General features: G+C 33.6%; 1 protein-coding gene across 1 annotated transcript in view; it reads left to right on the top strand.

Annotated features, from left to right (window-relative positions):
- Nucleotides 1-18663, top strand: part of LOC127709653 (ankyrin repeat domain-containing protein 17-like) — a gene marked incomplete at its 3' end in the record, with an annotated part of 30799 nt that extends 12136 nt beyond the window's left edge. Inside the window, exons 3-5 of the mRNA XM_052215260.1 lie at nt 6772-7024; nt 14861-15652; nt 16262-18663. Of these exons, the coding sequence (XP_052071220.1) occupies nt 6772-7024; nt 14861-15652; nt 16262-18663 (3447 nt within the window). The remainder of the gene's footprint in view (nt 1-6771; nt 7025-14860; nt 15653-16261) is intronic.
- Nucleotides 18664-18667: the final 4 nt, after the last annotated feature.

The raw sequence follows: 18667 nt of genomic DNA, 5'->3' as shown, positions 1-18667 counted from the left end.
TTATTGTGAAATTTTGGTTTCAATGCCATATTGAATACATTTTAAATTTCAAATTGTTGTTCAAATTTCTAGCCAGGGGAAATAGCTGTTAAAAACAGTTCCTAAATTGATGAAATACAATAGATAGATACAAAAATTAGGTCTAGGTTGGTTAAGACTTAGTCGAGTATGGTTCAGACTAGGTCGAGTATGGTTCAGACTAGGTCGAGTATGGTTCAGACTAGGTCGAGCATGGTTCAGACTAGGTCGAGCATGGTTTAGACGAAAATAAAACGGTTAAGTACTGGTCGAGTACAAGTTCAGACTGTTAAGTATGGTTCAGACTACAGTCGAGTATTATCAAGTAAATTTCAGACCAATTCAGACTGGTCGAGTAAAAATCAGTACAGTCGAGTACAAATATAGGCCATTTCAGACTTTTACTGGTTTGTAGTGATTTGCAGTCGTATAATTGTATAATGTTGTCGTTGTTGTCATCGTCTGAAGACATTTGGTTTCCAGACAATTATTTGAGTATAAGTGTATAGATCTCTATGAAATTTTATCACAAGGTTCCATACCAAAAGAAAGATTGGGGTGGATTTAGGGGGTAAGTGTCTTAACTGTTAAGAAATTAGGGGCCAAAAAAGGGCCAAAAACCAGCATTTTTCTTGTTTCAGGACAATAACTTGTTTATAAGCAGATGGATCTGTATGAAAATGTACCACAAGGTTCTATACGTCAAAAGGAAGGTTGGGATTAATTTGGGGGGTTATGGCAGCTTTGGTGACTTGTATATATCTATAAAAATAACCTCCCTTTAGGTTTTGGGATACCATTGCTGTCAAGCAATCTGTAGACTTTTACCAATGACTCCTTTCCAAGGCTCTCATGTCAACCGTTTTGTGCTTTACATTAAAGAACAACTCAGATTCTTACGATTGATCTGTTTTAAAGAGTAAAATAAACAAACAGATTGTATTTAAACAACTTTCCTTTAATTTTCTTTTCATAATTCTCATGTTTTGATTGCTCCCTTTTTAGCTCACCAGGGCCCAAAGGGCTCCATGTGAGCTTATGCCATCACTTGGCGTCCGTCGTCTTTTTGTCGTCATCGTCGTAAACTATTTCAAGAATCTTTTCCTCCGAAACTACTGCGCCAAATACCTTCAAACTTTAATTGAATGTTCTTTAGGGAATCTAGTTTATAAATTGTATCCGAAGTTTTGATCCATCAACAAACATGGCCGCCATGGCTAAAAATAGAACATAGGAGACAAAAGCAGTTTTTGGCTTTTATCTCAAAAACTACAGCAGTTAGAGCAAAAGTAAAAGGGAGTTAAAGTGATAAATGGGTGATGATCTATCTGTTATGAAATTTTCAGACAAGTTCGACAACCCATTGTTGGGTTACTGTTGGAACTAGTTCATTTTTATACGACCGCAAAAATTTTTTGTGGTTGTATATTGGTATCATGTTGATGTCGTCGTCGTTGTCATCGAAGACACATTGGTTTTCGCACAATAACTTAAGTTTAAGTGAATGTATCTCTATGAAATTTTACCATAAGGTTCAATACCACAAAAGAAAGGTTGGGATTGATTTTGGGGGTTATGGTACCAACAGTTAAGGAATTAGGGGCCAAAAATAAGCATTTTTGTAACTTCCAGACAATAACTTGTGTGTTAGTGTATGGATCTCTCTGACAGTGTACCACAAGGTTCCATATCACTATGGGAATGCTGGGATTGATTTTGGGGGTAATTGCCTCAAAATTTTAGGAATTAGGGGCCTAAAAGAGGGCAAAAAAACAAACATTTTTTTAGTTTCATGACAATAACTTGTGTGTAAGTGTATGGATCTTTCTGAAATTGTACTACAAGGTTCCATATCACAAAGGGAAAGCTGGAATTGAGTTTGGGGGTAATTGCTCAAAACGTTTAGGAATAAGGGGCCAAAAAGGGGCCAAAAGTAAGCATTTTTCTAATTTCAATACAATAACTTGTGTTCAAGTGTATGGATTTTTCTGAAATTGTACTGCAAGGTACCATACAACAAAGGGAAGGCTGGGATTGATTTTGGGGGTAATTGCCTCAAATTTTAGGAATTAGGGGGTCAAAAAGGGGCAAAATACAAGCATTTTTCTAGTTTCGGGACAATAACTTAAGTGTAAGTATATGGATCTTTATGAAATTGTACTACAAGGTTCCATATCACAAAGGGAAAGCTGGGTTAGAGTTTGGGGGTAATTGCCCTAAATGTTTAGGAATTTGGGGCCAAAAAACAAGCATTTTTCATGTTTCCAGACAATAACTTGTGTTCAAGTGTATGGATCTCTCTCTGAAATTGTACTGCAAGGTACCATACCACAAAGGGAAGGCTGGGATTGAGTTTGGAGATGATGAATCATAAGGGGGGTTTAAAAAATTTTGGGTGGGGGATTTTTTTTTCCTTTTTTTCCTGACCTTTTTTTTTTTTTTTTAATTTTCCATTTTAAGTTGGTTATTTCTGATTTATATATAAAAGCAAATAGTAATGATATGGTTTGAATAGGTAAATTAAAAATTTTAAGTTCTTAGACCACATTCATTCTGTGTCAGAAACCTATGCTGTGTCAAATATTTAATCACAATCCAAATTCAGAGCTGTATCAAGCTTGAATGTTGTGTCCATACTTGCCCCAACTGTTCAGGGTTCGACCTCTGCGGTCGTATCAAGCTGCGCCCAGCGGAGCATTTTATTATTAAATTTTACTGTTTTTTTTAATTTTTTTTAATATTTTATTAGATAGAGAGGAAGTATAAATGGCAATAAATGTTCAGCTAAGTAAGATCTACAAATAAGTCAACATGATCAAAATAGTGAATTGACCCCTTAAGGAGTTATTGCCCTTAAAATGTTTTTTTTTTTACATTTTTTGTGAAAGTCTAAATATTTTTGCAAAAATCTTCTTCTCTGAAACTACTTGGCCAAATACTTAAAAACTTTAATTGAATGTTCCTTAGGGTATCTAGTTTATAGATTGTATTCTGCGATATGATCTATTCAAAAACATGGTGGCAGTTTGGCTTTCATCTCAAAAACTAAAGCAGTAAGAGCAAAACTGACATAGGTGAAAGTGTTAAACATATGAGTGATATCAGGCTCTCATGAGCCTCTTGTTTATTTGAGTGTATTCTACAATATGGAAATCAGAATAAAGTAGTATCTTTATTAAGGGTTTTATATATTAAGCATCACGTCAAAGAGGGAATTCCGCTGTTTTGTTGAAATGCGAGAGTGGTTTCGAATAAAACTATCAGATAAATAATAAAGTGGTGTTGTTCCTATTATGTTATCTTTATGAAACTTTGATATTAAACTTCCTTAAAGAAATGGAGATTTTGTTGACCCTTCAGCGCAGTCATCTGATAACGCTTTGTTATAGTTCCAGCTAAACTTTCTGATTGGTCGACACTCTTAGCTCGTGGATATGGATTAATAAGCTGTTGCTAAGGACCTTAGAAAATGGAGAACCCAATCAAGGACGTATAACTAACATATTATATACATCTTTGCCACAATTGACCTCAACCAAAAAAAATTCTAACGGTTTGTTTATGTGATTAAGCGCATGCATAGTTTTCTTTGATCTCTAGGGGTATGAGACTACCGTAAATGGTTGCTCTGGATTCCATACTCCATTGATTGATTTGCAACTCAAGTTAAATCATGTACAACATTTAAATGGAAAAAATGTAGTCAAAACTGTAACGGTAGAAGTAAAACACCCCTTAAGCCAAAATGGAGTCTTCCATATTATCAATTAACGCTAAGAAACTTCATGCCACTTGTTGCTCATTGTTGAACAAATGTTTTTAAAAAGTCAAATTCATTTAGAATATGTTTTAATATTTAAGTAATCATCAGATTTGTTTATTTATCGTTTAATTAAGTTTTTTTGAATGAGATGCATTTTCTCATTTTCATCTCATCGAAGGGCGATCATTTCTATAGAAAAACATAAATAATTTATTTATCGCTATTATGTGTATTTTCGAATATTATTTAATACAAATTACCGCAAAAAAAAGCCCTGTTCATTGATAATTTTTTATTTTTTCTATGTATTGTGTGCAATTTGTCCCATGTACATTTACTCCATATACTTTTATTTTCTACTAATACGATAAGAATGCATTTTCTTTTTTGGTACTATTTGTTTCGCACAGGCTTATTTGATATATACAACACATCGACTTTCATTCATTTGAAAAATGGCGTTTGAACTGATCAGCCTGCGTGTTCAAAGATTGCGAACACCATTTTCACCGTTTTGAAAGCTCTATTTTGATGTTACAATACATGTAGACAGACAGACAATCATTTGTAGCAAATTTTTGTAAAAATTTACATTTTTTTTATATGTAAGAAACATGATTTAATTACTTTTATCAACTTCAAGTTAATTTAGGGAGCTACCATTTGATTTTTATGGGGGGGCTAGGATGAAAAATTTTGTCCTGCCTATTTATTTTTCCCTCTTTTCGGTCCTGCCGTTTTTTTTTTAGTTTAACCTGACTTTTTTTTTTACATATTGTCATCCTGCCTTTTTTTTTTGCAAATAATCTCATCCTGCCATTTTTTTTACTCAAAACTCCTGTCCTGCCTATTTTTTTCAAATTTCATCCTAGCCCCCCATAAAAATCAAATGGTAGCTCCCTTATAAGTGAAATTCACGGTAAAATTGAAACGAGAAAAATACTTTTTTTGTTGACCCTTCAGCGCAGTCATCCGATAACGCTTTGTTATAGTTCCGGCTAAACTTTCTGATTGGTCGACACTCTTAGCGCGTGGATATGGATTAATACGCTGTTGCTAAGGACCTTAGAAACTAGCAATGATTTTCATTCTCAAGTGAGTCGAGTGAGAATGAAAATTATCACGTAAAAAGATCAAAAGAAAAATACTGATAATAGCGATTACTACTATCATTTCTGTTTTGTTAAAAATCTGAGTAGATCAATGATGAACTCAGCCATTGATAGATTACCTGTGGATAGACTATTCCATTTAAGACAGGGGTATACTTTTGGATAGACTATTCCATTTAAGTCGGGGGGTAAAATTTGTTAAAACATCATGGAATAGAACAAAAGACAGTGTCCAAAGCAAAATTTAGAAGGAAAAAAAATGTATAATTTGTCCGTGTAATTGGACTTGGTTGTTTTTTTTTTGCTGTTAACTTTTTGTCTAAAATTAAAAGATTTTCAAATATCAATCATGTCAATATAACTTTTCCAAATTTCATTGAATTTTAATTTCCTACCTGGTTGGGTAAAATGCATCTATTCTTCATGATCAAAAGACAGTATATCCAGAGCAAAATTTTGAAATTATTTTTTTAATGGTATTAATTTTTTTTAGTATTTTACTGATAAATGTACTCAGTTGTTTGTTTGCAGTTTACATTTAGATAGTTTAAAGTTAAAGTAATTTAGACAGTGATATGAAGTTGAAGAACATAAAAATCAGAGTTCACTGTTAACCCATTAGAATTTTTGGTTAAATTGAATTGTGCCAATCGTTGTCTTAAAATTTCTTTTAAGTACCATATATATGTGTTTAAATGCATCAACGTAATACTATGTCGATGGTCAGTATCTTTGCAGGTTATTTATTTTTAAAACTTAATTGCTTGAAAAGGAAAAAAATACATATTTAAAAAAGACTCATCAACTTTCAAGAGCTGAGTGTATACCAACAGAAAAAAAGAGGTGCAAATTATTACACACATTCTAAAAGAAATTATACATGCAAAATTGCCGCAATAAATCACTCTCCCTTTCAAAATGTCTTTACATGCCCAATCCAGGTGAAAACATGGATAGTTTTTAAAAAGTTGGCAGCTATATGCCGTATATTCGTTTTAAGGTTATGGATTAGTTTTAATGACCACTGCCACATGTGTCTTGAAAGGACATATTCTTTCCGTCTGTGCCAAACAAGCATGACAAGTACAAAATTGTAACTCAAGTTACTGTTTTCCCGAAAGCTTTCATACATGGTAGAGTTTATAATCTTGACCACGAACGTCATTTAAAAATGTGCAGTTTTGGAAGACATCTAGGACTTTAAGATTTTTGGCCATATGAATCCTAAAGCCAAAGAAGGAACAGATTGACTTTTTGTATGCTTGTACAAATGTATATTTTTGACACTGAGTATGTGGGATTGATAACATTCAGAAGAAATATTTTTAAAATGAGCGGGTTTGAATTTCAAAGAATGAAGCAAATCCAGAGCAAAAATTAAAACATAATAATTACATAATTGTTCATGAAAAAATATATACACTTATATCAGAGATTGGCTTTTTTTTAGGTTGAAAAATTATATTCAGCTTGAATCAAATAAGTAATACATGTGCAGTTGAATTATTTTTGAGAAAAAACACTAATATCAATAGAAATAATGGCAATCATATTCCTCAGAGTGATCATGCTCTTCGATTTTTATAAATTTCTGATAAGACATTGAGGAGTTATGGAACTTTATTTGTTGAAAAAGTGATGGGCGTATCATGGGCTCATGGCGCAGCTCTTTATTAATTTTGGTCCCAGTTTTCAAGTTTAGTCCAAATCGGGATCCAAAATTAATCTTTGTTTGATTTCAATAAAACTTGAATGTATAGGGTTCTTTGATAATCTGTTTCTAACTGTGTATTTAGATTTTAAGATTACGATTTATTTAATCACAATCCAAATTGTTGTTTACTTGATGAAGACTCCCTGTTCTCTGTTAATTTCCAGGCTATCAGACGATTAGGTGGACAACCAATGAAACAAGAGTGTGATGACCTGAAGGTGAAGATACTGGACCAGACTAATCAGGAAATAATGCTGGACATTAAACGTTCTAATGATGAAATAATCGAACTGAACAAGTCTGTGGAGAGCTTGAACAAATCAGTGAAGAGCTTGAAGAAAGTCAATGAAGATATGAAAACAGAAGTGAACAAGTTAAAAACGTCTCAAGAAGATACAGTACCTTGGAATATTAGGGGTAAATATTGAATAGTCAACACTTGTGATATTTAAATAGAAGGTTATTTTTTTTCCCAAATTGGCTTGAAAATCAATTATATTTCAAGCTATGATGATCCTATCTCTGATTTTCTAAATGTGTAAATGTTGAATCTATATACAGTACGTAGTAAAAACACTCCAGACAGCTGTCATCTAATATGATATTGCAGTAGTAAATGTATTTTCCATTATCTTTTCACAGGAAAAAATTATAGCAGTTGATTCTTGTGCGCTACATTGTATGCTAATTTAGTCAGATTGTACTTAAAATTAGCTTATAATCGCCAAAAAAAAAAAGGAAAATAACTTGTATATGACGTCTCTTTTATTACGCCACAGTCAAAAAGGCAAATATTCACATGCTCTGAAAGCCTATTTTCCTTTGCTTAAAATCTGTTATTAGTAATGATATTGTACAATGTTTTATTTTCAGTGAATTTACACTTGTCTAAAAAAGCCCCACAATACACCATGTCCTTAACTGATGTTCATCTTGGGAATGCTTTACAAGAAAATGGACAAACTAAAAGACAATGTAAACAGAATAAAAACACTGTTAACAAGGAACTATTTTGTTCTGGAATAATTTTTAATTCTAGAAAAATTGATAACAAATGCTAGATGAAAACTAACCCAACTAAATAGGGTTCAGAAATTCGTGCATGCCTAAGGTTAATTTTACTTTCACTGATATTTCAGTATGAACTAAGTAACCCCCCTTAGCCATGCATGCATGGCTAACACTCCTAAATTGAGTTTGTTCTCATCATACATTTCTTATCAATTTTTCAGGATTCAGAATTTTTCCAGATTCAAATAATTTTTTGTTAATTTTTATAGACAAAAAACCTGTTTACATGTACCCCATCAGTCTAATGAAACATGTTAGGAAGGGAAACATTGAAAATGTCATCTATGAATAATATGGATTAGTTCGGCAAAAGAAACCTTAATCAAAAAGTAATTTAAATTGAAGAATAAAAAAAAAACAGATAAAAACTTCTAAAAGTCTTACAGATATTTTTCATATCCTAATTATACCTTAGGAAGACTGATATCCTAATACCTTAGGAAGACTGATATCCTAATACCTTAGAAAGACTGAGTTTACTTTCTAAAGTCAGTTCCATTCTTTGAACACAGTTTAATTCAATCTCATTAGATAGTTATAATATATCGTTGTCCCCTGTATATCAATATGAAAATAAGGATATGATTGTTAATGAATCAGAAATCCACCAAGATCTTAAGGACAAGGATGTGTGCAACTACAGGTCAATGTAAAGTCTTCAGTAAGGAGTTAATCCCATACCCTATAGTCTTCAACAAGGAGTTAATCTCATACCATATAGCCTTCAACAAGATGTGAATCCCATACCCTATGTTCTTCAACAAAGTGGTAAATCCCATACCATATGTTCTTCAACGAGGAGTAAATCCCATACTGTATAGTCTTCAACAAGAAGTAAATCCCATACCCTATAGTCTTTGACAAAAATAACCTATAGTCTTCAAAAAGGAGTAAATCCCATCCCGTAAGTCTTCAACAGGAATAAATCCCATATAGTATAGTCTTCAACATGGAGTAAATACCAGACCCTACAGGCTTGAACAAGGAGTAAATCCTATACCCTATAGTCTTCAACAAGAAGTAATTACAATACGCTATAGTCGTCAACGAGGATTAAATCCCATACCGTAAGTCTTCAACAAAGATTAAATCCGTACCATATACATGATATAGTCTTCAACAAGGAGTAAATCCCATACCCTTTAGTCTTCAACAAGGAGTAAATCCCATACCGTATAGTCTACAACGACGAGTAAATCCCATACTGTAAGTATTCAACAAAGATTAAATCCCATACCGACGAGTCTTCAACAAGGAGTAAATCCCATACTCTATAGTCTTCAACAGGAGTAAATCCCATATTGTATTGTCTTCAACAAGGAATAATTACCATATCCTATAGTCTTTGACAAGGAGTAAATCCCATACCCTATAGTCTTCAGCAGGAGTAAATCCCATACCCTATAGTCTTCAGCAGGAGTAAATCCCATACCTTATAGTCTTCAACATTAGTAAATCCCATACTGTAAAGTGTACAAGGAGTAAATCCTATACCCTACGGCCTTCAACAAGGAGTAAATCCCATATCCTATAGTCTTCAACAAGGAGTAAATACCATACCCTATAGTCTTCAACAAGAAGTAAATCCTATATCCTATGGTCTTCAACTAGGAGTAAATCCCATATCCTATAGTCTTCAACAAGGAGTAAATACCATATCCTATAGTCTTTGACAAGGAGTAAATCCCATACCCTATTGTCTTCAACAAGGAGTAAATCCCATACCCTATAGTCTTCAACATGGAGTAAATCCCATACCGATGAGTCTTCAACAAGGCTTTAATCCCATACTGTATAGTCTTCAATAAGGAGTAAATCCCATACCATATGGTCTTCAATGAGGAATAAATCCCATACTGTATAGTCTTCAACAAGGAGTAAATCCCATATCATATAGTCTTCAACAAGGAGTAAATCTTTTACAGTTTAGTCTTCAACCAGGAGTAAATCCCATATCCTATAGTCTTCAACAAGGAATAACTCCATACTGTAAGTCTTCAGCAAGAAGTAAAAGCACAATGTGAAACAATTTAAAAGAAGAAAAAAAAAAAGCAATCGTTAACAGCCTGATTTTTACTAAAATTAAAAATTTACAACAATTAAAGTAGACAGCTACAAATGACAACCACTGGACTATCATCTCCTGGCTTGTGACATGGACATACATAATGTTGCAGGGTTGAACATATTCAAAAGCTACCCCCCAACCCCCCCACATAAGTTCATGATATGGTCAAGTTTATGGGAAACCACCAGTGCTTGGTCAATGATATTTGGTATGCAGTTGTATTAGCTTTGGCACATCTCATTTCAATGGAGAATATTTTACCCCACCCCTTCAGTCATGGTGTACAGACTTTGAAACTTTTGAGTAGTTTACATGAATTAGTTTGTGATTAGGTCAGTTTTAAGGGAAACAATTAGTGGTAGGTCAATGATATTTGGTATGCAGTGTATAAGAATTGGCACATCTCATTTCTGTGGAGATTATTTTGTCCTGCCTCCTCAGTCATGTTGTATTGACTTTGAACTTTTGCTTAGTTTACATGTAATAAGTTTGTGATTAGATCAGTCTAAGGGGAACTATAAGTGGTAGGTCAATAATATTTGGTATATAGAATATATATGCATTGGCACATCTGATTTCCATGGAGATTATTTTGCCCTGCTCCCTCAGTCATGGTCTATTGACATTGAAACTATTGCTTAGTTTAGATGTGTTAGATTGTGATTAGATCAGTTTAAGGGGAACTATTAGTGGCAGGTAAATGATATTTAGTATGCAGATGTATTAGCATTGGCAAATCTTATAAGTCCCCTACCAAGAAAGTCGAAGGGGACTCTGTCCATCTGTCTGTCTGTCCATCCGTCAGTCCAGCAAATCAGTTTTCCACACTTTTTTTTTCTTTGTGCTTGAAGTTATTGATTTGATATTTAGTATATTGTTTTATCATGACAAGTTACAGATCAAGTTCGAATTTTGTTCAGGTCAGATAATTTTGTGCAGAGTTATGGTCCTTGGACTTAGAAAATTCACTCAAATATTCAGTTTTCCACTTTTTTTTGTCATGCTTGAAGATATTGATTTAATAATTGGTACATTGTTTTATCATGACAAGTTACAGATCAAGTTTGAATTTTGTTTCGGTCTGATAATTTTGTGCAGAGTTATGGTCCTTGGACATAGAAAATTCACTCAAATAATCAGTTTTCCACATTTTTTTTCATCATGCTTGAAGATATTGATTTGATAATTAGTATATAGTTTTATGATGACAAGTTACAGACCAAGTTCAAATTTTGTTCTGGTCTGATGATTTTGTGCAGAGTAATGGTCCTTGGACTTAGAAAATTCACTTAAATTATCAGTTTTCCACACTTTTTATACGACCGCAAAAAAATTTTGTGCCCATTTTTTGGCCCCTAAGACACATTGGTTTTCGCACTCTAACTTTAGTTGAAGTGAATGGATCTCTATGAAATTTTACCATAAGGTTCAATACTACAAAAGGAAGGTTGGGATTGATTTTGGGGGTTATGGTACCAACAGTTAAGGAATAAGGGGCCAAAAAGGGGCCAAAAATAAGCATTTTTGTAACTTCCAGACATAACTTGTTTGTTAGTGTATGGATCTCTCTGATATTGTACCACAAGGTTCCATATCACAAAGGGAATGCTGGGATTGATTTTGGGGGTAATTGCCTCCAAAATTTTAGGAATTAGGGGCCAAAAAAGAGGCAAAAAACAAGCATTTTTCTAGTTTCATGACAAAAACTTGTGTGTAAGTGTATGGATCTTTCTGAAATTGTACTACAAGGTTCCATATCACAAAGGGAAAGCTGGAATTGAGTTTGGGGGTAATTGCCCAAAAGTTTAGGAATAAGGGGCCAAAAAGGGGCCAAAAATAAGCATTTTTCTAGTTTCAGGACAATAACTTGTGTGTAAGTGTATGGATCTGTATGAAATTGTACTACAAGGTTCCATATCACAAAGGGAAAGCTGGAGTTGAGTTTGGGGGTAATTGCCCAAAATGTTTAGGAAAAAGGGGCCAAAAATAAGCATTTTTCTAGATTCCAGACAATAACTTGTGTTCAAGTGTATGGATCTCTCTGAAATTGTACTGCAAGGTACCATACCACAAAGGGAAGGCTATGATTGATTTTGGGGGTAATTACCTCAAAATTTTAGGAATTTGGAGCCAAAAAGGGGCTAAAACAAGCATTTTTCTAGTTTCCAGACAATAACTTGTGTTCAAGTGTATGGATCTCTCTGAAATTGTACTGCAAGGTACCATACCACAAAGGGAAGGCTGGGATTGAGTTTGGGGTTGATGAATCATAAGGGGGTTCAAAAAATTTGGGGGATATATTTTGTTTCCTTTTTTCCTTTTTTTTTCTTTAAAATTTTCCATTTTAAATTGGTTATTTCTGATTAATATATAAAAGCAAATAATAATGATATGGTTTGAATAAGTAAATTTAAAATTTTTAAGTTCTTAGACCACATTCATTCTGTGTCAGAAACCTATGCTGTGTCAAATATTTAATCACAATCCAAATTCAGTGCTGTATCAAGCTTGATTGTTGTGTCCATACTTGCCCCAACTGTTCAGGGTTCGACCTCTGCGGTCGTATCAAGCTGCGCCGAGCGGAGCATTTTATTTCGTCATGCTTGAAGATATTGACTTGATATTTGTTTTATAGTGTACACCATGACAAGTTATAGATCAAGTTAGCATTTTGTTCCAGTACAATTAATTTTTAACCGGTAGGGGACTATGTGATTGCCATGCAATACTCTCAGAATGCTTGTTTCTATGGAGATTGTTTGGCCCTGCACTTTCAGTCATGGTTCATTGACTTTGAATGATTTGCATAGTTTACATGTTTAAATATTGCCATTTTAAATGTTCCAGTACAATTATTTTTTTTAACCGGTAGGGGACTATGTTGTTGCCATGCAATACTCTCAGAATGCTTGTTTCTATGGAGATTGTTTGGCCCTGCACCTTCAGTCATGGTTCATTGACTTTGAATGATTTGCATAGTTTACATGTTTAAATATTGCCATTTTAATTTCAACATTTTCGTTTCACCATCAAAGTTACAAAATGCGAAACATATCTCTGTGTCAATAGTTTTTAATACTGAAAGGTAGTTCAAATCCCAATTTCAATTAAAATATAAACCATGTTTTCACAGACAGAAATATACAAATGAACATCCCACGGATAAATGTGAAAACATCACAAGCAGTCTGAGCTAAACATTGCCTTGTCAAAATATAATTTATGACAGGATGTTGGGCCATAAGTGTTCATAACTGGATAGCAATATATGTTTAGTTATGTATTTAACCATTAGAACAAAACCAATTATGATATTGATAAAGAAGACATTCAAAGATTAAACTACAATACTTAATTGATAACCTTTAAGAATATGTTTTTTCAAAGGGAATATTAATTAATGTGTCGCAAATAATTTTGGAATGTGTGTCTGAAAGGTCAAGGTCATACACTTTATATATTATCATGAAAAACAAGGGGTGAGGCTGAATTATCACTTTATGAGCTGTATTTTGTATATAGAATCAGTAAAAAAGAGAGGGACTTTCAAACTCATAAGCATGATAAGTAGGATACAAACTCACAACACCATGGCAAAAAAACAAACAACAACAAACAGCATGAACCCCACAAAATTGGGGGTGATCTCGGGTGCTCTGGTAGGGTGAGCAGATCCTGTTTCACATGTGGCACCCCTCATGTTGCAAGGTTTACATGTATGTCACTCATGACCGTGACTGAATTTTGTAGTTAACTCACTTATTCATCCATTATTGAACCGACATAGTGAATAATATATAACCCCACCATTGCTGAAGGTACAATATCATGAACAGGAATTACATGATTCATTAGGGACAAATAGACATGATGAAAGACCTCTCTCAGTTTTTTAAATGCCTATCTTAATGGAAGAGGATGAATAGTTTTACTATCAAAGGTTGGTAGTTGTCTCTATAGGCACTCGGGTTTCCTCAACCAGAAAAGACTAGCCGCCAAAGTGAAGAGTGCTGGATGTGGCATTAACCATCAACAATCAATCAGTCTATGTTTTAGACACATCTTTTGGTGTTATAATTTTTTTTTAAATAATAGGTAAATTATGTCAAATTGATTCCTGGTATCAAAACTTCATTTCTTTTGAAAATTGGGGGAAAATTGTGTTGCATCATCTTTGTTTAGTTTTCATGTGAATTCCTCACTCATGATAAGTAATTGGATAAATATATATGGTATATGGTATATGGTATTTCTTGGAGGTCTTTATTTCTGAAAGACATGTTTCATCTGACCTCATTTCTTTGATCAGTTATCAAAGATACTATTAGGAGTATGTCAACTATATTTTGTTTGACCTATATTTTGTGTATGGAATGATTGTAATTTGTTAATGTCCATCTAGCAGGTTTCATCTGAACTTGACCTCATTTTTATGGTTCATTGATCAATGTTATGATTTTGAGTATTGATCTGGTTCTCAGGTACAATAAGCAAAAGGTCAATTATATGTGGTGTATGGAAGAATTGCAAGGTGCACATGTCTATCTGGCAGGTTTCATATGACCTTGACTTCATTTTCATGGTTCATCGGTCGATGTTATGTTTTTGTAGTTTTGACTGGTTCTCATATACTTTAAGCAAAAGGTAAAATATATTTTTTTAACTTGTCCGTTTAGCTCATAATTAATGAAAATGTTAAGGTTTATATTATACTTGTATTAAACCTTTGTCTTTATGACTTTTAACACAAATTCAATCAGTATCAGAAAATCAGGTAAGCCATCTCAGCATGTTTACCATTGTCTTCATTATTAGCCATGTTCATGTTCGGGAAAAAAAAGAGGCGGAAGATACCAAGAGGACATTCAAATCTCATTAATTGAACAGAAACTGTTATTAACTTAACAAAATAAATAAAAGAAGTGGGGTACATGTTAATGATACAGAAAACAAAAAAAACATAATTTGGAATTTTAGTTCAAAGAATATGTGCAAAAACTTGTTTCAAAACAGTTTTAAGTATTAAAATGCTTCAATCTCCAAAATGCATAACCAAATATATGAACTGCACAATGATCTGAATAAAGACAGTAATAAGTTTATTTATATTTCAGCACAAATCAGTCAGATTCTTGTGGAGTGGAAGGATAATGACCACATGTTTATACCAACAGAAGCTACCAGACATGTACTGAAATGTATAACAGAGAACAGTTGTGTAACTATTACTGCTAGTTCTGGTGTTGGTAAGACAGCAATACTCCGACATGTGGCATTACAAATGGCAAAGGAAGGGTACGATTTACTTCTAGTGACAGATCCAGGTGACATTGTTAAGTTTTATAATCCAAACCAGAAATCATTGTTTGTTATTGATGATTTATGTGGAAACTATTCTTTAAACCAGACCGACATAAAAGTTTGGGAACCAGTCATGGAGCGAATAAAAAATATCCTTTCAAATACACATGCTAAGATAATAGCAGCATGTCGATTACAAGTGTATCAGGATGACAAATTTGAATCTTTATCGATTTTCAAATCATGTGTGTGTAACCTTTTATCAGATAACATGTGCTTGACAAAAGCTGAAAAAGAGTCAATAGCTGAAGTTTATCTTAAAACAAAAGCACCTGAGGTTATAGATTATTATGATTTATATGATTGTTTCCCACTTTTATGTAAATTGTATCATGAAAATCCTGCACTTAATATCACAGATTTTTTCCAGAACCCATTTACAGTTTATAAAGAAGAGATTGACAAACTACAGAAAAAAGGATTTTCTTGTAAATACTGTGCTTTGGCTTTATGTGTCATATTTAACAACAAGTTAAATGAAGATATATTGACAGAGGAGGTGAAAGAAGAAACAAGAACCATCATTGAGAACACTTGTGAGGCATGTAAACTAGATAGAGGAATATCACGGCTTACATTACAAGATGAACTAAACTCACTTACACATACATTCCTGAAAAAGGAGGAAAACATATACAAAACTATTCATGATAAAATATTTGACTTTCTGGTGTACTACTTTGGACAGAAAATAATCAGCTGCTTGATAAAGAATGCACATAGTAGTTTGATCATGGAAAGATTTTTGTTACAAAAACAAAACAATGTTGATCAGTTTATAACAATTGTACCTCCTAAGTATCATAAAATGTACATACAAAGAATGATTGATGACTGGTCAAAGGGTAAAGTAAATGATGTGTTTTGTAACATAAATATGCGCATACCACAGTTCAGAAAAAAATTTCTCTGTTTTTTAAATGAACTGACTGTATCTTACCAGAGACAATTATCACTCACCTGTGATGTAAGTAATAATGATACTGCACTGTTACTGTCATGTTTTGATGGTGACATTCCTATGATTAATTGGTGTATTAATCATGGTGTTGATGTTAATCAGTGCAGAAATGATGAGTTATCACCATTAAATGTAGCTGCTCAGGAAGGTTGGGTGGAAATAGTAAGGATGTTGTTAAACATAGGAGCAGATTATAATAAATGTAACAATGATGGTTGGTCACCTGTAATGAGTGCTTGTAGAAATGGACAAACAGAAATAGTAAGGATGTTGTTAGACATAGGAGCAGATTATAATAAATGTGACAATGATGGTTGGTCACCTGTAATGAGTGCTTGTAGTGAGGGACATACAGAAATAGTAAGGATGTTGTTAGACATAGGAGCAGATTATAATAAATGTGACAATGATGGTTGGTCACCTGTAATGAGTGCTTGTAGTAAGGGACATACAGAAATAGTAAGGATGTTGTTAGACATAGGAGCAGATTATAATAAATGTCACAATGATGGTTGGTCACCTGTAATGAGTGCTTGTAGTAAGGGACATACAGACATAGTAAGGATGTTGTTAGACATAGGAGCAGATTATAATAAATGTGACAATGATGGTTGGTCACCTGTAATGAGTGCTTGTAGTGAGGGACATACAGAAATAGTAAGGATGTTGTTAGACATAGGAGCAGATTATAATAAATGTACCAATGATGGTTGGTCACCTGTAATGAGTGCTTGTAGAAATGGACATACAGAAATAGTAAGGATGTTGTTAGACATAGGAGCAGATTATAATAAATGTGACAATGATGGTTGGTCACCTGTAATGAGTGCTTGTAGTAAGGGACATACAGAAATAGTAAGGATGTTGTTAGACATAGGAGCAGATTATAATAAATGTCACAATGATGGTTGGTCACCTGTAATGAGTGCTTGTAGTGAGGGACATACAGAAATAGTAAGGATGTTGTTAGACATAGGAGCAGATTATAATAAATGTGACAATGATGGTTGGTCACCTGTAATGAGTGCTTGTAGTAAGGGACATACAGAAATAGTAAGGATGTTGTTAGACATAGGAGCAGATTATAATAAATGTCACAATGATGGTTGGTCACCTGTAATGAGTGCTTGTAGTAAGGGACATACAGACATAGTAAGGATGTTGTTAGACATAGGAGCAGATTATAATAAATGTAACAATGATGGTTGGTCACCTGTAATGAGTGCTTGTAGATATGGACATACAGAAATAGTAAGGATGTTGTTAGACATAGGAGCAGATTATAATAAATGTGACAATGATGGTTGGTCACCTGTAAAGATTGCTTGTTTTGATGGACATACAGACATAGTAAGGATGTTGTTAGACATAGGAGCAGATTATAATAAATGTCACAATGATGGTTGGTCACCTGTAATGAGTGCTTGTAGAAATGGACATACAGAAATATTAAGGATGTTGTTAGACATAGGAGCAGATTATAATAAATGTACCAATGATGGTTGGTCACCTGTAATGAGTGCTTGTAGAAATGGACAAACAGAAATAGTAAGGATGTTGTTAGACATAGGAGCAGATTATAATAAATGTAACAATGATGGTTGGTCACCTGTAAAGATTGCTTGTAGATATGGACATACAGGAATAGTAAGGATGTTGTTAGACATAGGAGCAGATTATAATAAATGTAACAATGATGGTTGGTCACCTGTAATGAGTGCTTGTAGAAATGGACAAACAGAAATAGTAAGGATGTTGTTAGACATAGGAGCAGATTATAATAAATGTAACAATGATGGTTGGTCACCTGTAAAGAGTGCTTGTAGTGAGGGACATACAGAAATAGTAAGGATGTTGTTAGACATAGGAGCAGATTATAATAAATGTAACAATGAAGGTTGGTCACCTGTAATGAGTGCTTGTAGTGAGGGACATACAGAAATAGTAAGGATGTTGTTAGACATAGGAGCAGATTATAATAAATGTAACAATGATGGTTGGTCACCTGTAATGAGTGCTTGTAGTAAGGGACATACAGAAATAGTAAGGATGTTGTTAGACATAGGAGCAGATTATAATAAATGTACCAATGATGGTTGGTCACCTGTAATGAGTGCTTGTAGAAATGGACATACAGAAATAGTAAGGATGTTGTTAGACATAGGAGCAGATTATAATAAATGTAACAATAATGGTTGGTCACCTGTAATGAGTGCTTGTAGTGAGGGACATACAGAAATAGTAAGGATGTTGTTAGACATAGGAGCAGATTATAATAAATGTAACAATGATGGTTGGTCACCTGTAATGAGTGCTTGTAGATATGGACATACAGAAATAGTAAGGATGTTGTTAGACATAGCAGCAGATTATAATAGATGTAACAATGATGGTTGGTCACCTGTAAAGATTGCTTGTAGTAAGGGACATACAGAAATAGTAAGGATGTTGTTAGACATAGGAGCAGATTATAATAAATGTCACAATGATGGTTGGTCACCTGTAATGAGTGCTTGTAATGAGGGACATACAGAAATAGTAAGGATGTTGTTAGACATAGGAGCAGATTATAATATATGTGACAATGATGGTTGGTCAC

This window comes from Mytilus californianus, unplaced genomic scaffold (assembly GCF_021869535.1).
Source record: "Mytilus californianus isolate M0D057914Y unplaced genomic scaffold, xbMytCali1.0.p SCAF_7, whole genome shotgun sequence".
Classification (NCBI taxonomy): domain Eukaryota; kingdom Metazoa; phylum Mollusca; class Bivalvia; order Mytilida; family Mytilidae; genus Mytilus; species Mytilus californianus.
The sequence above is the reverse complement of the archived record's forward strand: the minus strand, read 5'-3'. Positions and strand labels throughout refer to the sequence as shown.